This window comes from Ranitomeya imitator, chromosome 8, assembly GCF_032444005.1.
Source record: "Ranitomeya imitator isolate aRanImi1 chromosome 8, aRanImi1.pri, whole genome shotgun sequence".
Taxonomy (NCBI): domain Eukaryota; kingdom Metazoa; phylum Chordata; class Amphibia; order Anura; family Dendrobatidae; genus Ranitomeya; species Ranitomeya imitator.
In genome coordinates this window covers 56177742-56193744 of record NC_091289.1, presented here as the reverse complement: position 1 = coordinate 56193744, position 16003 = coordinate 56177742, and the positions used below count along the sequence as shown (strand labels likewise).

Genomic DNA, 16003 nt, shown 5'->3' with positions numbered 1-16003 from the left:
TGCCTGAGGTAACACATTTCCCTGCCTGAATTAACACATTTCCCTGCCTGAGGTAACACATTTCCCTGCCTGAGGTAACACATTTCTCTCATTGGTTTATCACAGGAGTGAGTGTGCAGTGACTCTCACTACTGAAATGTCCAAAAATAGTTCTAAATTGTGAAAGACAAAGAGCTAAGATCTTCACTTGCATAACGGTAATGTTCTCCCTTTCAATATTATAGGTCAGATACTCATCCAGATGGCTGATAACTGCAAAAATGCAAATTCTGGGCTTCAGTTAGTGGTAAGCAATTTTAAATATAATGTTTATAGTATACTAGATGGCAGCCCGATTCTAAAGAATCGGGAGTCTAGAATCCATATATACTTGAAATTCGGCAGGAGCTTGAAGAGCAACGTCACTGGGCCCGCCTCCACGCAGTAGAAACTTGCTGTGAGGTAAAAATTCAAAAATCACACCAAAATGGCGGGCGGAGTGTGTCACAGTATGGCACGTTTCTGATTGGTCGCTCGCAGCAGGCGGCAACCAATCAGACACTGGACACTGTTGACGTCACTTACCTCCGGACATTAGCTCCGCACATTAGCTCCGCACATTAGCTCCGGACATTAGCTCCGGACATTAGCTCCGGACAAAGCCACGGAAGTTGGCACAAATTGCAGGAAGTAGTATTCTAGGCAATTATATATTAGACTAGATGACAGCCCGATTCTAAAGAATCGGGAGTCTAGAATCCATATATACTTTATTTATTCAAATGTAAGAATAATACAATTAATAAATAATAGTAAGAAAGAACAAAAAATGGCTGCACTCACCAGCTCTTGACAATTATTGTTATTTAAGGTACAGTTACACAGGATCCATGAACATGCTTATGAGGGGAGGGATGAAAGACATCAGACGACAACTTTGCGTGTTGTGGCAAATGCCACAACAACGGTTCTTTGCTTAAGAACAATGTCAGGTAGTAGGAAAATAGCCAGTTAATAATAGGCAATAGTTCTTTGCAGGAATGCAGATATTAATAAATAGGCAGTTTATATTGCAGAGAAATTGCTGGGCAATAATGGACAATGTCCTTATGTGGCAAATAATAGAGCAATATACCCAATGTGGCAAAGAAGAGGTTAATAAACGGCAGTCTCTCAGTATAACAGTCAGTGAATAATAGGCAGTATATGGAGAAAACACCAAACAAAAGTTAAAAATTGGTGTGAAAATGTCACTGAACCACTTCACAACTAAATATATATAGTTTTGGTAAATGGTATTATCATTTTTTTGACGAAATTCGGCAGGAGCTTGAAGAGCAACGTCACTGGGCCCGCCTCCACGCAGTAGAGACTTGCTGTGAGGTAAAAATTCAAAAATCACACCAAAATGGCGGGCGGAGTGTGTCACAGTACGGCACGTTTCTGATTGGTCGCTCGCAGCAGGCGGCAACCAATCAGACACTGGACACTGTTGACGTCACTTATCTCCGGACATTAGCTCCGGACATTATCTCCGGACAGGAAGTTGGCACAAATTGCAGGAAGTAGTATTCTAGGCAATTATATATTAGATAACCTTTATAATTGTTTACAGTATTCATTAAAGGGAACCTCTCATCCCTTTTATTCGACTTGAGATAAAAAAAAATATGGTTCAATTGTGCCTGAGCTCTGCTTTACAGCAGTACCTTTCATATCTCCCGATTCCCAACCTTTGCTTATAAAATACCTTTGTAATCTCTCCTATTTTGTATGTAAATAACCTCGGTCCAGTCCTATGGGTGGGGCCTACTCGCCATTTCTCCCCACCTCCTGCCTTGCTCCACGCATTAATTTAGCTTCTTTCCTGCGTCGGCGCTGTTTTTCTGCGCCTGCGCATTGAAGTGGCCTCTCGCGCGTGTGCGCAGTATGTTTTGCCCAACAGTGGGCAAAGCATAAAAATCATTAATGCGCATTAGCCATTTTACATTACGTTCTGTTCCCCGGAAGTCTTGCCATGCAAGGGGACATAGAACGTAATGAAAAATGTGGGCACATGCGCAATAGTGATATTATGCTTTGACCACAGTTGGGCAAAGCATACTGCGCAGGCACTAGAGGCTAATTCAGTGTGGACGCGCAGAACCTAAACGGGGTGTGTGCTATTCACAGATCTCGTTACGTCAAGCACGCCAAGGTGTCGGGGGAGAAACGGCGATTAGGCCCCTCCCATCGGACCGCAGCGGGGTAATTTACATAGGAAAACTGAGAGATTACAAAGGTATTTTATAAACAAAGGTTGGGAATCGGGGGATATGAAAGGTACTGCTGTAAAGCAGAACTCAGGCACAATTGAACCATATTTTTATCTCAAATCGAAAAAAAGGGGTGACCGGTTCCCTTTAACTACCCATATAGCAAATCTTTCGGTAAAACCAAATTGTGCATTTTCTTCAAGAACTGAAATCTCCAGAAGTTTATCGTTATCAATTTATTTATTTCTAACCCTAGAAGTCACTACCGTTTTTCTGTTAAATGACCTGTTTATACAGTAACCTAATAAATTATTATAGCTCATCTTTTTATTGTTTCAATAGGAGATGAGCTGCAGTATTCGCGAACTTCCATTATCTAATAAGCCACGCTGTTACAGTTTCATGCACTGTTAACATCTAGCTGGTGCTGCAAACAGCTGATTGGTGGGGGTGCCGAATGTTGGCTATCCACTAATCTAGGAGGCACAAGACACCTAGTCCTGTAGTGATAATGTCATGCTGATAAAACACTTATTTTATTGACACAATAACACACAGCCCAGTAAGTGACACATTACTTGAATGTGTCACTTGATGTAGGTTCTCAGCCCCTACATCATGCAGCTCTTCAGTTACATAACAAAAACCTGCCGACAGATTTCCTTTAAGAAAATGAACAACCCCTTTAATTACATAACAAACCACAACAAGGGTATATGGGCACAAATCCAGTTTAGCTGCTGTAGGGATGGCTCATTTCCAGGAAGAAGAAAAGTATGGAGCCTGACAAAACCCATATGCTAATTCTTATTTCCTACAGCATCATCTCCAGGAGGATAGTCGGAAGGCGTTAGATGATCGGCCATTCCCGCCAAAATAACTTTAAAGGATATGTCACCTCTAAAAATACTATTTTCCTGTACATATAGAGGTAATCTGCAGGTAAATAGCATTTTAATCCTACTTGCCTGCCTTACTGGAGCAGCGGCTACAGGGAGAATATTATGGGTTTTTTTTCTCCTTGCAGCCGCTCACTTACAATTACTCAGTTACAGTCTTGGCTCACTACACAGTGATCATGTTGTAATCACTCCCAGCAATTTGACAGCCTGCCCTGCACACACACGGTGTAGAGCAAGCTGTCAATCAGTCTGCTGTGGAGTGAGTGGTAACTGTAAATGCCCCCTAGACCGCCCTGATGACTGGAAGTGAGCAGCTGCAGGGAGAACACACAGTCAACAGGAAAAGTGTAAACACCCTTGTTAAAAAGCCAAGTTTTTGTCATGTTGAAAAATTATACCAAAAAGATTCATTTTTCCTACCTTTAAGTTCACCTATAATCTGTACAATCCAGTAGAAAAATACACTGAAATCATTTTGGGTGGAAAAAGAAAACGAAAAAAACAAAATAATGTGGTTGCATAAATATGCACACCCTTAAACTAATAGTTCGTTGAAGTTAGGGCATGTTAGGTTAGGCTATGGGTTGAACTAGATGGACTTAAAGTCTTCCTTCAACCTTAATAACTATGTTACTATGAAGTATCTATGCTATGACATAATTCAGTATTTTGAGTAGGAGTTTATCAGTATGTAACATCAAGGATTGGCAATCTTTGACCACTCTTCCTTGCAGTAGCGCTCCACATCTGCTGTCAGATTGCAAGGGAATTTCCTGTGTACAGCTTCGTCTTCTGGTCACCCACAGTTTTTCAGATGGCCTGGCCATTCCAAAATTTTGATCTTCTGGCAAAGCCATTGTTTTGTTAATTTGGCAGTATGGGTAGGGTTGTTGGCATTCTGAAAATGACATTTCTCTTCATCTTCAGCTTTTAGGAAGATGAGTAAAGGTTTTGTTTCAAAATTGACTGATATTTGGAACTGTTCACTGATATTTGGAACTGTTCACGGATATTTGGAACTGTTCATAAGTCCCTTCGCCCTGACTAAAGCATCAAAACCAGCTACTGAAAAACAGTCCCAAAACATAATGATGCCTCCACCATGCTTCACTGTGATTATAGTTTTTTTTGGTGATGTGTAAAGCGCTGCGGAATATGTTGGCGCTATATAAATAAAATTATTATTATTATTATTATATGTGCAGTATTGGTTTAGCGCCATGCTTACCTTTTGAAATGATGGTCAAAAAGTTTAACCTTGGTCTCGTCAGTCCATCACTCATTTTAGCCACACCCTTTAGCAGACTTGATGTAGATTTTGGCAAAATATGGAGGGCCTTGGATGTTTCTTTGTAAGAAAGGCTTCCCAGTTGCACTATACCACACTGGCTAGACATACGAAAAATACAGTAGATTGCTGTCACATGCAGTACACAACCAGTACTAGCCACTAATTCCTGCAGTTCGTTTAATGTTGCTGCAGAATTCTTGGCAGCCTCTTGGACCAATTTCCTTCTAGTCTTTTGATTAATTTTTGAGGGACATCTAGTTTTAGGTAATGTCACCATTGTACCAAACCTATGCCAATTTTTATTACTGTTTTCAGAGTTTTCAAAGATATAATCTAATGCCTTGGTCACTTATTTTGTACCCTTCTCCTGACTTATAACTTTGTGCTATGAGATCCCTTTGCTGTGTTGTAAACTGTTTATGGACCATGGCTTTGGCTCTAAAATGCATCTAAGTAATTGTCAATCAGAATGACTGTAAATCATGGCTGTGATGTACTGACTACTATTTAACCTGGGTGTACATGTGATTGGAAAATTCTGAACACAACCACATCCCAAATTATAAGAGGGTGTTCACACTTATGCAACTTCATTATTTTAGTTTTTATTTTTTCCCCCTCACAATGATTTCAGCTTGTTTCTCAATGGATTTGTGCAGATTATGGTTGGAATAAGTTCTGAAATGATTCCTCTTGCTATGATTCTTTTACATGACAAAAAATAACTGGCATTTTAACAGGGGTGTGTAGACTTTTTATATCCACTGTACCTTAATTTTCTCCCTCTAGCTGCTGCTCCACTAACGCAGCCTTATAGGATTTATACGCTATCTACCTGCAGATTATCCTTATATCTGCAGGTAAGTAGCATTTCTGGAGGTGACCGGGTCCAATTAATGTGTATTCAGGTCTTTAGGAACCAAGAGACAACTGCGAACATGTACCTGTATTTCTGTTCTGTATCATATCTGCTCATTTTAAAATCTATGGACAAATGGTCTTTAACTGCAGCCATTAGCCTCAGTAATTACAATTCCATGGACTTTTGAGCCAGAATAATTTGTGAATGTTTCATAGGTTCAGACATTACATGGCGAGATTGTCCAACAAATGGGCAAGAACACAAAGCTGGATATGCAGTTTATACGAGTGAGTAGCATTTATAATATATATCCTGGCTTATGCATCCTTTATACTGTATGTTCTGACGACAGTTTCATGTATTTACCCCCAAGCATTCTGAATATTTAGCCATTACTGAAAAACCCCATATTAATGGACCCAGGAAGACGAACAACAAATAATCGATACTCACTTATAAAATTGGTGCTATACTGTTTCTTTCGACTCAGACAAAATATGAATGCTGCAGCCGATCAGAGGCGACTAATGCCCCTGCCATATGTTGATGCTAAGAGACCTGTTGAAGACACAGCAGATTTTTACCCCCTGGGGCTGTTAATAAGAGCTTGTCCAGTATTGTGCGACCCCTTTTAAAGGGAATCTGTCACCAGGTTTTTGGCATCTATTCTAAGAGCAGCGTAATGTAGTGACAGAGACCATAATCCAGTGATGTGTCATTTGCTGGACTGCTTGCTGTAGTTTTGATATAATCACTGTTTTATTAGCAGGAGATTATCACTAGAGGACTAGTAACCCTGCTTCCATGTAGTCCAACCACGCCCCCACCACTGATTGGCAGCTTTCTGCCTATGCACAGTATACATAGAAAGCAGCCAATCAGTGGTGTGGGCGGGGTTATACAAAGCTCAGGATTCAGAGAACTGGTAAATTTGCAGCAGATGAAACAAGTGATCTTATCAAAACAACAGCAAGCAGTCCAATAATCAGGATCAGAATATCTGCCCCTACATCTGGCTGTTCTCAGATGGGGTATCAAAAACCTGGCGACCGATTATAATGTCTATATGTTAGAAAGGTCCTCAATAAGCAGATCATATTATCTTCCTTTTAGCTGTAATCAGTGGGTCGCCTGCTTGAACATATTGTACCCACATTATCTTAAGATACTTCAGCTATCCATATCTTTCCATTTAGAAAATCAGTACAAACATTGTGACTGACCCCGTTCCCCCAATAGTCAGCTATCTATATGTATTTTGTATAAGGAGACAGCAGAGCCATGTCACAATATGAGCATGTTCATCATAGCCTCCACGATGTGCTGGCAACTCCCTGCAGCTGATCTCCCTCTCCCAGAATTGCTTGTACTAAGGGATATCCATTTATCACTCGTATGGATTTTGTCTTTGGTATTTTATTTTCCATTCTTACATAGGACAGCCAAAACCGTTATGAAATGGAGTATCGTCAGAGAGCAAGCACCCTTGATAAATGCATGCAAGATGCTTGGAAAATGGAGAGACAAAGGGACCGTAACCTACAAAGTATGAAAGTAAGGACAAGACGCAAGTATTAATTCCAACACTACTGAGACTGCGGCTCATCAATGTTATTTTCAATATTACAGCAATATCACGTAGTGGAATCTGTTAACACTCCTATGTGACCAAATATGATGATGTTGATGTCTAGGGAGCCTAGGTAGGCTAAAGCTAATAACCCGGGCCCCTGCGATATCCCTCAGACTAGGGAAACCCTGTCTGTCCCTCTCCCAGAGATTACACTGATGGTGTGCTTGTCTGGGCCGCCAGGCCTGACCCTGACTCCTGTTTCAGTACTAATCTGAAACCTCCACCCAGTGATAATTTCTCACACCAACCCCTACAGAAAGCACAGACAGGGAAAACCAAAAACGCACCACGCCGCAAACACACTCAGGAAAACACTATAATGTGCACAGGGCAAAACAAAACACAAATAGGAAGGAGAAATATGACAAAGGATCATACACCACCAGATATGATATTTCCACTCCAAGACCACCACTCCGAACCAAGATCACCAGGTACAAGACACAAGCTATAATCGGCGACGCCCAAAGTTCAGAAGAACTATTTAAAGGCCGTAAGCATGACCCAGCCTCCAATCTGAGTACCAGCTAGATTAACCCCGGACAACCTAGATAAAATCTAGCCGGCGCCACTGAGCGCATAGTGGACGAATGCAGAATTACCGCTGTCTGTCGGACGCCCTAGTGTGAATAGCGTCCGACATGACAGTTGATCTGCGTTGCTGAAATAAAGATCCTAGTATAGATTGAGTGGTTTTTATTCCACAATGCGTTTCGACGCCTGACTGGTGTCTTTCTCAAGTCTAAAAACCGACTGTACAGTCCGGCGTTGAAACACATTGTGGAATAAAAAACGTTCAATCTATATTTTGCAATAGGACCTTTTTTCCGGGAGCGCAGCCCAATACCATGAATTCTCCAATTTGGAAAAATTTGCTGGAGGATTTCATCCCCCAGCCATGGGGCCACTGCAGCTGATATCCTACCTTTATAGGAGTTGTGCCTCACACAGCTCGCTCAAGTGAGCACTTTCCCTTGAATTCTCTTGCTCATTCAATAGGGCATCACCCTATGGTTTTATGCACTCTGTTCCCTCTGCAGTTCTTGCTCAGCACTTCTATATGGGCATTATTGTGCGGTATAAGCATCGTATACCTTCACAGAGTTGCATTGTCACTATGTCCTAGTGGGAACATTGCCATGATAGATACATTGCAGTGCCAGCTTATTAATGTAACTGCAATAATGATAGGTGATATGTCAGGTTATAAAGATATTTCTTGGTGCTATCACACTCTCAACTCTACTGGAAAGGTTTCCACTAGATTTCATGTCATGGCGAGGTCAGTGTGACCTCTGGATCTTCCTTTTCAGACATAGAGACATTGGAGGATACTGAGAAACTGGCTGCCCTGACACCTAGTGAGAGGCTAGTAATCAGATGCCAACTTATTAATTAATTGCTAGTAAAAATAACAAAACAATTATACAACAGGGACTTATAACACAATGATGCTCTAGAATTGTGATATTATATGGCAAGGGTGGAGAACCACAACCCTTTATCCATCCCCTGCAATGAAAGATTGCGTCCTGGCACCAGTACCAGCATCAGGACGTACTTCGTGGGCGGAGATAGCATGCAATTTGTACGGCCCCCGAAGGGTATTATAAATATAAAAATGGCCTTTGGCAGAAAAAAAAGATTTCCTACCTCTGTTATACGGAATGGTTGTTGTTTTTTTTTACTAAAACAGACATATCAGGAGTAGTGACAGATCCTATATAAAGGGGGTTACTAATGAGTTGGAATGCAATTACTGCTGGATCGATTTTTTTCCTAACTAGGCTAATTATCTTGAGTACACAGTTACTTCTGAGGTTTTATTGTTTTATATCCCAGTGATTTTTTATTGACTGATTATTGTTACAAAATAAAAAAAAAGTACAGTAATAAAGTTATAAAGTTGAGGATTTATCAATTTTGGTAGTAGAAAGCTTCATGGTCGCTCCATCTGCCGTACTTATGAGTGGAGGTGGCCTCCTTTGGATGTTGAATCCCATAGCGCTGCTATATTAATGGTAACTTCCTGGGTGATTTGCTCCTTCATCTTTTGCAGGAAAAAAGTGAAAGGTGATTTGGTCTTTTATCTTTTGTAGGAAAAAGTGAACATGTTGCATTCCGACATGCTTTCATTTGTCAGAGAGAGTCAGCATGCAGCAGAACTGGAGGAGAAACGAAGATACCGGTTTCTGGCCGAACGACAATGGCTGCTGTGCAATACCTTTGTACAATATCACAATCGGGTACGAAGTTTCACCTTACACATTATTTGTTTCTCTTAAAGCTTTATTGCATAAATCAACTTACCTGATAGATTTGGCCGTTGAAGATAGAGAACTGCAAGAGATCAAGACTGTTAACTTTTTTTGTGCTCAAAATATAAATGATCACAAACTAAGTAGCGGATTAAAATTAACGAACTGTATGGCAGGTATGGAAAAAATGCTGTAAAGTAAGAAAGCTTTCAAAAATAGAGGTGTTAATAGTTTATTTTTATCAATTAACAAAATGCACAATAAATGAACAAAAGAGAAGTCTGAATCAAATCACTATTTGGTGTGACCACCCATTGCAGTCAAAACTGCAACAAATCATCAATTCTTCTCGCAACAATTGGAGAAAGTCATGGATTTTGTAGTATTTCCATGTTGGGATTGAAGCACAATCATTAGCTAAACAGGAACAGTTGTGTATGACACTTAAAACTGGGTGAGGTGCAGCTAAACTCCGTTACAAAGGTAACATTGTGGAAGACCGTTTCATGTCACTGGTCATACACTATGACCAGACAGAGCACAGTAACTAGGCACAAGGTAGTTATACTGCAACAGCAAGATCTCTCCCAGGTAAAGGTATCAAAGCAGACTGGGGTTTCAAGATGTGCTGTTCAAGCTCTGTTGAAGAAACATCAAGAAATAAGCATTGTTGAGGACCTTGTGCACATTGGATGGCCAAGGAAATTTAGTGCAGCAGATGAGACATGCATTCTTTCCTTTGACGTTGGAAGGTGTCTAGCAGTGCCATCAGCTCAAAACTAGCAGCAACCAACTGTATCCAGTTACACCCATCTACCGTTCAGAGAAGTGACTTTCATGAAAGAATTCTAGCCAGCAAGCCATACCTTAGCCAGAAGTGGTCTTCCTGGAAGAATTGTGGCCAAAATGCCATACCTTAGTCATAGAAACAACCGGAGTGGGTGCTGAAAATTGGCAGCAGGTCCTGTGGATTGAGGAGTCAAAACGTGAATTTTTTGGTTGTAACAGAAGTTAATTTCCTGTAGGGCTGGAGAGTGGTAAAATAATGAGTATCTGAAAATTGCTACTGGTGCCCATCCTTCAGGCTGGCTAGAATAGCAAATTGCGCGGGATCATTGGTGGGGGAGCAGAGGCTGCGGCGACCTCCTCATTGCCTGAGTGGCACACTGATGAGATTGTCTCCTGGCTCCCCAGGCTCAGAGTCTGTACAATCCATTTTGCTTATTTGAGCGAGAAAAAAAATCCCAGGATGGGGATGAGGAGGCCACGCATACCAGGATGGGGATGAGGAGGCTATGCATACCAGGATGGGGATGAGGAGGCTATGCATACCAGGCTTACTGTATTCTCGAGTTAATACGTTTTTCCAGTTTTTGTGGTAAAATTAGGTGCCTCAACTTATATTTGGGTCGGCTTATACTCGAGTATATACAGTAATTGAATTGTTGCTAAGTTTCCTCTGAATTAAAGGGGTTGTCCACTACTTTCAATTAACCCCCCGATGTATCCCCCCGGGGCCCCAAATGAATTGTGCAAATATCTTATGTTGCCGTTTTCGCCTGTGAGCGGCGCGATGTCGGTGGCTGAGTCCGGGTCACGTGACCCCCAGGCTGCAGCCGCAGCTTATTTCCGCTGACGTCACGTCAATTTCCAGACTCTGGAAATTGACGTGACGTCAGGAGCAGGCGTGACCAGCTCCCACAGACAGCTGTCACTCATCAATAGTGACTGGGCTGTGGGCGGGGCTGGGGCTGCCTGCGGGGCTGTGCTGGGGGAAGGCGGGGCTGTGCTGGGATGATTGTGCGGACGCCGGGGGGTCTGCGGGCCGGCGGCAGTATGTGCGTGGCAGCGCCGGGGGTCTGCGGGACGGCGCCGGTATGTGGGTGCCGGGGGTCTGCGGGTCGGTGCCGGTATGTGCGTGCCGGTGCCGGGGGTCTGAGTGCCGGCGCCGGTATGTGCGTGCCGGCGCCAGGGGTCTGCCATCGGGCTCTGCCTGCTACACTGACGGTGAGTGACACATTAGCCAATGATGGGACAGTAGTAGTCCCATCATCCGGCTAATGTGTTGAATGTAAAAAAACAAACACATACACACGTATACAGTACATACAACATACACCATGTGACATGTAACATGTGACATCATGCAATGTAACATGTGACATCATGCAACATGTGACAACATGCAACACATGCGACATGCACCATGCGACGACATGCACCATGCGACGACATGCACCATGCGACGACATGCACCATGCGACGACATGCACCATGCGACAACATGCGCCATGCACCATGTGACGACATGCACCATGCGACGACATGCACCATGCGACGACATGCGACATGCACCATGCGGCGCCATGCACCATTCGACGCCATGCACCATGCGGCGACATGCACCATGCGACGACATGCACCATACGACGACATGCACCATGCGATGACATGCACCATATGACACGCAACATGCGATGCACATGCAACATGCAGCATGCGGCAACATGCGATTACATGTGACAACATGCAATGACAAGCACCATGCGATAACATGCGACATGGGGCATGCGACAACATGCGATGACATGTGACAACATGCAACGACATGCACCATGCGACAACATGCGACATGGGACATGCGACAACATGGGACATGCGACATGCAGTACATACATACAATACATACATACATACAACATACATACAGACATACAGTACATATAACATAGAGTACATACTCACCATCACTTGTCACTTTGTTCCCCGAAGCCATTGTCACCTGTAAAAAATATTAAAATAATAAACAAACACCATACTCCCTGATCCGCAGAAATCCAATTAAAACGAGTGTCCCACGACGATCTCCCGTGGAGAGCAGGAGCATCAGCTGATGTGACTGCTCTCCAGGGGCTCCAGGAATACAATGATGGAAGGTATCCTTCCACAATGTATTCCTCACAATGTATTCCTACGCCCCTTTGAGAAAATAGTCCCTAGTCTCACTTTATGCCATTGCTGTGTGAGAAATTTTCCCACGCAGCAATTGCCATAAAGTGAGACCAGTGAACTAGAGTAACCTCAGTGATGCACTGCAGGAGCCATTGTCTCCTGTCAGTGTGTCACTGTGGGTCCTATAGAGCAGTGATATCACCCGATGTCACTGTTCTATAGGGGAGATCGTCGTGGGACACTCGTTATTAATTGGACTACAGCGGACAGGTAGTATACGGTTTATTATTTTACGTCTTTTTGCAGGCGCTGAAGTATGGTGAAATTAAGACTAATAAAATACCGTATATACTCGAGTATAAGCCGAGATTTTCAGCCCATTTTTTTGGGCTGAAAGTCCCCCTCTCGGCTTATACTCGAGTCATATACCCGGGTGTCAGCAGGGGAGGGGGAGCGGGGGCTGTGTAATCATACTTACCTGCTCCCAGCGCGGTCCCTGCAGTCCCTGGCTTCTCCGGTGCTGCAGATTCTTCCTGCACTGAGCGGTCACATGGCACCGCTCATTACAGAAATGAATAGGCAGCTCCACCCCCATAGGGGAGGAGCCGCATATTCATTGCTGTAAATGATCGGTGCCATGTGACCGCTCAATTACAGGAAGAAGCTGCAGCACCGGAGAAGCCAGGGACTGCAGGGACCGCGCCGCAGCAGGTAAGGGGAGCGCAGCGCTATAATTACCTGCTCCTCGCTCCGGCTCCGTCTGCAGCGTCCTCTAGCAATGACGCTCAGGTTAGAGGGCGCTGTGACGTAGTCAGTGCGCGCCCTCTGCTGAGCGTCAGTGCTGGAGACGGAGCCGCAGAGGAGCAGGTAATTATTGAAAGCGCCGGCGTCCTGAGAAGAGAGGTGAGTATGTGATTTTTTTTTTTCTTATGGCAGCACCAGCAGCATTCTAAGGAGCACCTATGGGGCCATAAAGGTGCAGAGCATATAAGGGGCACAGCATTATAAGGAGCATCTATGGGGCCATAAAGGTGCAGAGCATATATGGGTCACAGCATTATAAGGAGCACCTATGGGGCCATAAAGGTGCAGAGCATATAAGGGGCACAGCATTATAAGGAGCATCTATGGGGCCATAAAGGTGCAGAGCATATATGGGGCACAGCATTATAAGGAGCACCTATGGGGCCATAAAGGTGCAGAGCATATATGGGGCACAGCATTATAAGGAGCACCTATGGGGCCATAAAGGTGCAGAGCATATAAGGGGCACAGCATTATAAGGAGCATCTATGGGGCCATAAAGGTGCAGAGCATATATGGGGCACAGCATTATAAGGAGCACCTATGGGGCCATAAAGGTGCAGAGCATATATGGGGCACAGCATTATAAGGAGCACCTATGGGGCCATAAAGGTGCAGAGCATATATGGGGCACAGCATTATAAGGAGCACCTATGGGGCCATAAAGGTGCAGAGCATATATGGGGCACAGCATTATAAGGAGCACCTATGGGGCCATAAAGGTGCAGAGCATATATGGGGCACAGAATTATAAGGAGCACCTATGGGGCCATAAAGGTGCAGAGCATATAAGGGGCACAGCATTATAAGGAGCACCTATGGGGCCATAAAGGTGCAGAGCATATATGGGGCACAGCATTATAAGGAGCACCTATGGGGCCATAATCAAAGGTGCAGAGCATATATGGCACAGCATTATAAGGAGCATCTATGGGGCCATAATCAACGGTGCAGAGCATTCTATATAGCACAGTTGTATATGGAGCATCTATGGGGCAATAATGAACGGTATGGAGCATCTATTTTTATTTTTGAAATTCACCGGTAAATGCTGCATTTTCTACCCTAGGCTTATACTCGAGTCAATAAGTTTTCCCAGTTTTTTGTGGCAAAATTAGGGGGGTCGGCTTATACTCGGGTCGGCTTATACTCGAGTATATACGGTACTTTTTTTCTGGCTGTGTCTTTATTTTGTTTTGAACTCTTTCACTACTCTAGGATTAATAATGGATAGGCGTCTTATTGACGCCACTCCATTATTAACCTGGCTTAATGTCACCTTACAATAGCAAGGTGACATTAACCCCTTATTACCCCATATCCCACCGCTACTCGGGAGTGGGAAGAGAGGGGCTAAGTGCTGGAATTGATGCATTTTACAGATGCGCCATTTCTGGGGCGGCTGCGGACTGGTATTTGTAGCCTGGGGGGCCAATATCCATGGCCCCTCTCTAGACTATGAATATCAGCCCGCAGCTGTCTGCGTAGCCCTTCTGGCCATAAAATATAGGGAGACCCCACATCATTTTTTTGGGGGGGTCCCCCTATTTTAAAGGGAACCTGTCACCCCGTTTTTTCAGATTGAGATATAAATACTGTTAAATAGGGCCTGCGCTGTGCGTTACAATAGTGTATGTAGTGTACCCTGATTCCCCACCTATGCTGCGCAATACATTACCAAAGTCTCCGTTTTCGCCTGTCAATCAGGCTGGTCTGGTCAGGTGGGCGTGGTGACATCGCTCTTTTCTTCCCCAGCTTTCCGTTGGTGGCGTAGTGGTGTGCGCATGTCGCAGTGACGAATCCACTGCGCGCACATAAAGGAGCAGCGCGCGACCTGAGCTATTACCCCCTGTCATCGGTGGGGGCGGCTGTTGTGAATTCTGTGGCTGAATTCACTCCTGTGGTCACAAGTGGTACTGCAGCTTCTGAGCTTCCTCCCTCAGGTGTTCTGGTGAGCTCGTTAACTGCTTCATTACTTAACTCCGCCTGATGCTGCTATCCTTGCTCCTTGTCAATGTTTCAGTGTTGGATCTGAGCTTCTCCTGATTGTTCCTGTGACCTGCTGCTCTGTATAGCTAAGTGCTTTTTGCTTTTTTGTTGCCTTTTTTCTGTCCAGCTTGTCTTTTGTTTTGCTGGAAGCTCTGAGACGCAAAGGGTGTACCGCCGTGCCGTTAGTTCGGCACGGTGGGTTTTTTTTTGCCCCCTTTGCGTGGTTTTGCTTTAGGGTTTTTTGTAGACTGCAAAGTTCGCTTTACTGTCCTCGCTCTGTCCTAGAATATCGGGCCCCACTTTGCTGAATCTATTTCATCCCTACGTTTTGTCTTTTCATCTTACTCACAGTCATTATATGTGGGGGGCTGCCTTTTCCTTTGGGGAATTTCTCTGGGGCAAGTCAGGCCTATTTTTCTATCTTCAGGCTAGCTAGTTTCTTAGGCTGTGCCGAGTTGCCTAGGTAGCTGTTAGGCGCAATCCACAGCCACTTTTAGCTGTGTTTAGGATAGGATCAGGTGTGCAGTCTACAGAGTTTCCACGTCTCAGAGCTCGTTCTTGTATTTTTGGGTATTTGTCAGATCACTGTGTGCGCTCTGATCGCTAAGCACACTGTGTTTCTGGATTGCCTTCATAACACCTGTCATTAGCAAGCATAACAGTAGAAGGAGCCAAAACTAATGATTCTCAATAGAGGGAAAGAAAAAGTTCTGACATCATTTTTTTTTTTTTTCCTGCTCTGTGTTCACTTTTTTTTTTTCCCCTAGACATTTGGGTGATTCACAGGTGTGGACATGGATATTCAGGGTCTGTGCTCTTCAATGGATAATCTCGTTATAAATGTACAAAAAATTCAAGATATTATTGATCAGAAATCTATGTTAGAACCAAGAATTCCTATTCCTGATTTGTTTTTTGGAGATAGAACTAAGTTTCAAAAATAATTGTAAGCTATTTCTGGCCTTGAAACCTCATTCTTCTGGTAATCCTATTCAACAGGTTTTGATTATTATTTCTTTTTTGCGCGGCGACCCTCAAGACTGGGCATTTTCTCTTGCGCCAGGAGACCCTGCATTGA

The 16003-nt window shown here is 43.7% G+C and overlaps 1 protein-coding gene across 1 annotated transcript in view; it reads left to right on the top strand.

Annotated features, from left to right (window-relative positions):
- The window catches only part of BAIAP2L2 (BAR/IMD domain containing adaptor protein 2 like 2), a 90970-nt gene that overhangs the window by 40945 nt on the left and 34022 nt on the right, over positions 1 to 16003 (top strand). Inside the window, exons 4-7 of the mRNA XM_069736956.1 lie at positions 225 to 286; positions 5505 to 5576; positions 6727 to 6843; positions 9022 to 9168. Of these exons, the coding sequence (XP_069593057.1) occupies positions 225 to 286; positions 5505 to 5576; positions 6727 to 6843; positions 9022 to 9168 (398 nt within the window). The remainder of the gene's footprint in view (positions 1 to 224; positions 287 to 5504; positions 5577 to 6726; positions 6844 to 9021; positions 9169 to 16003) is intronic.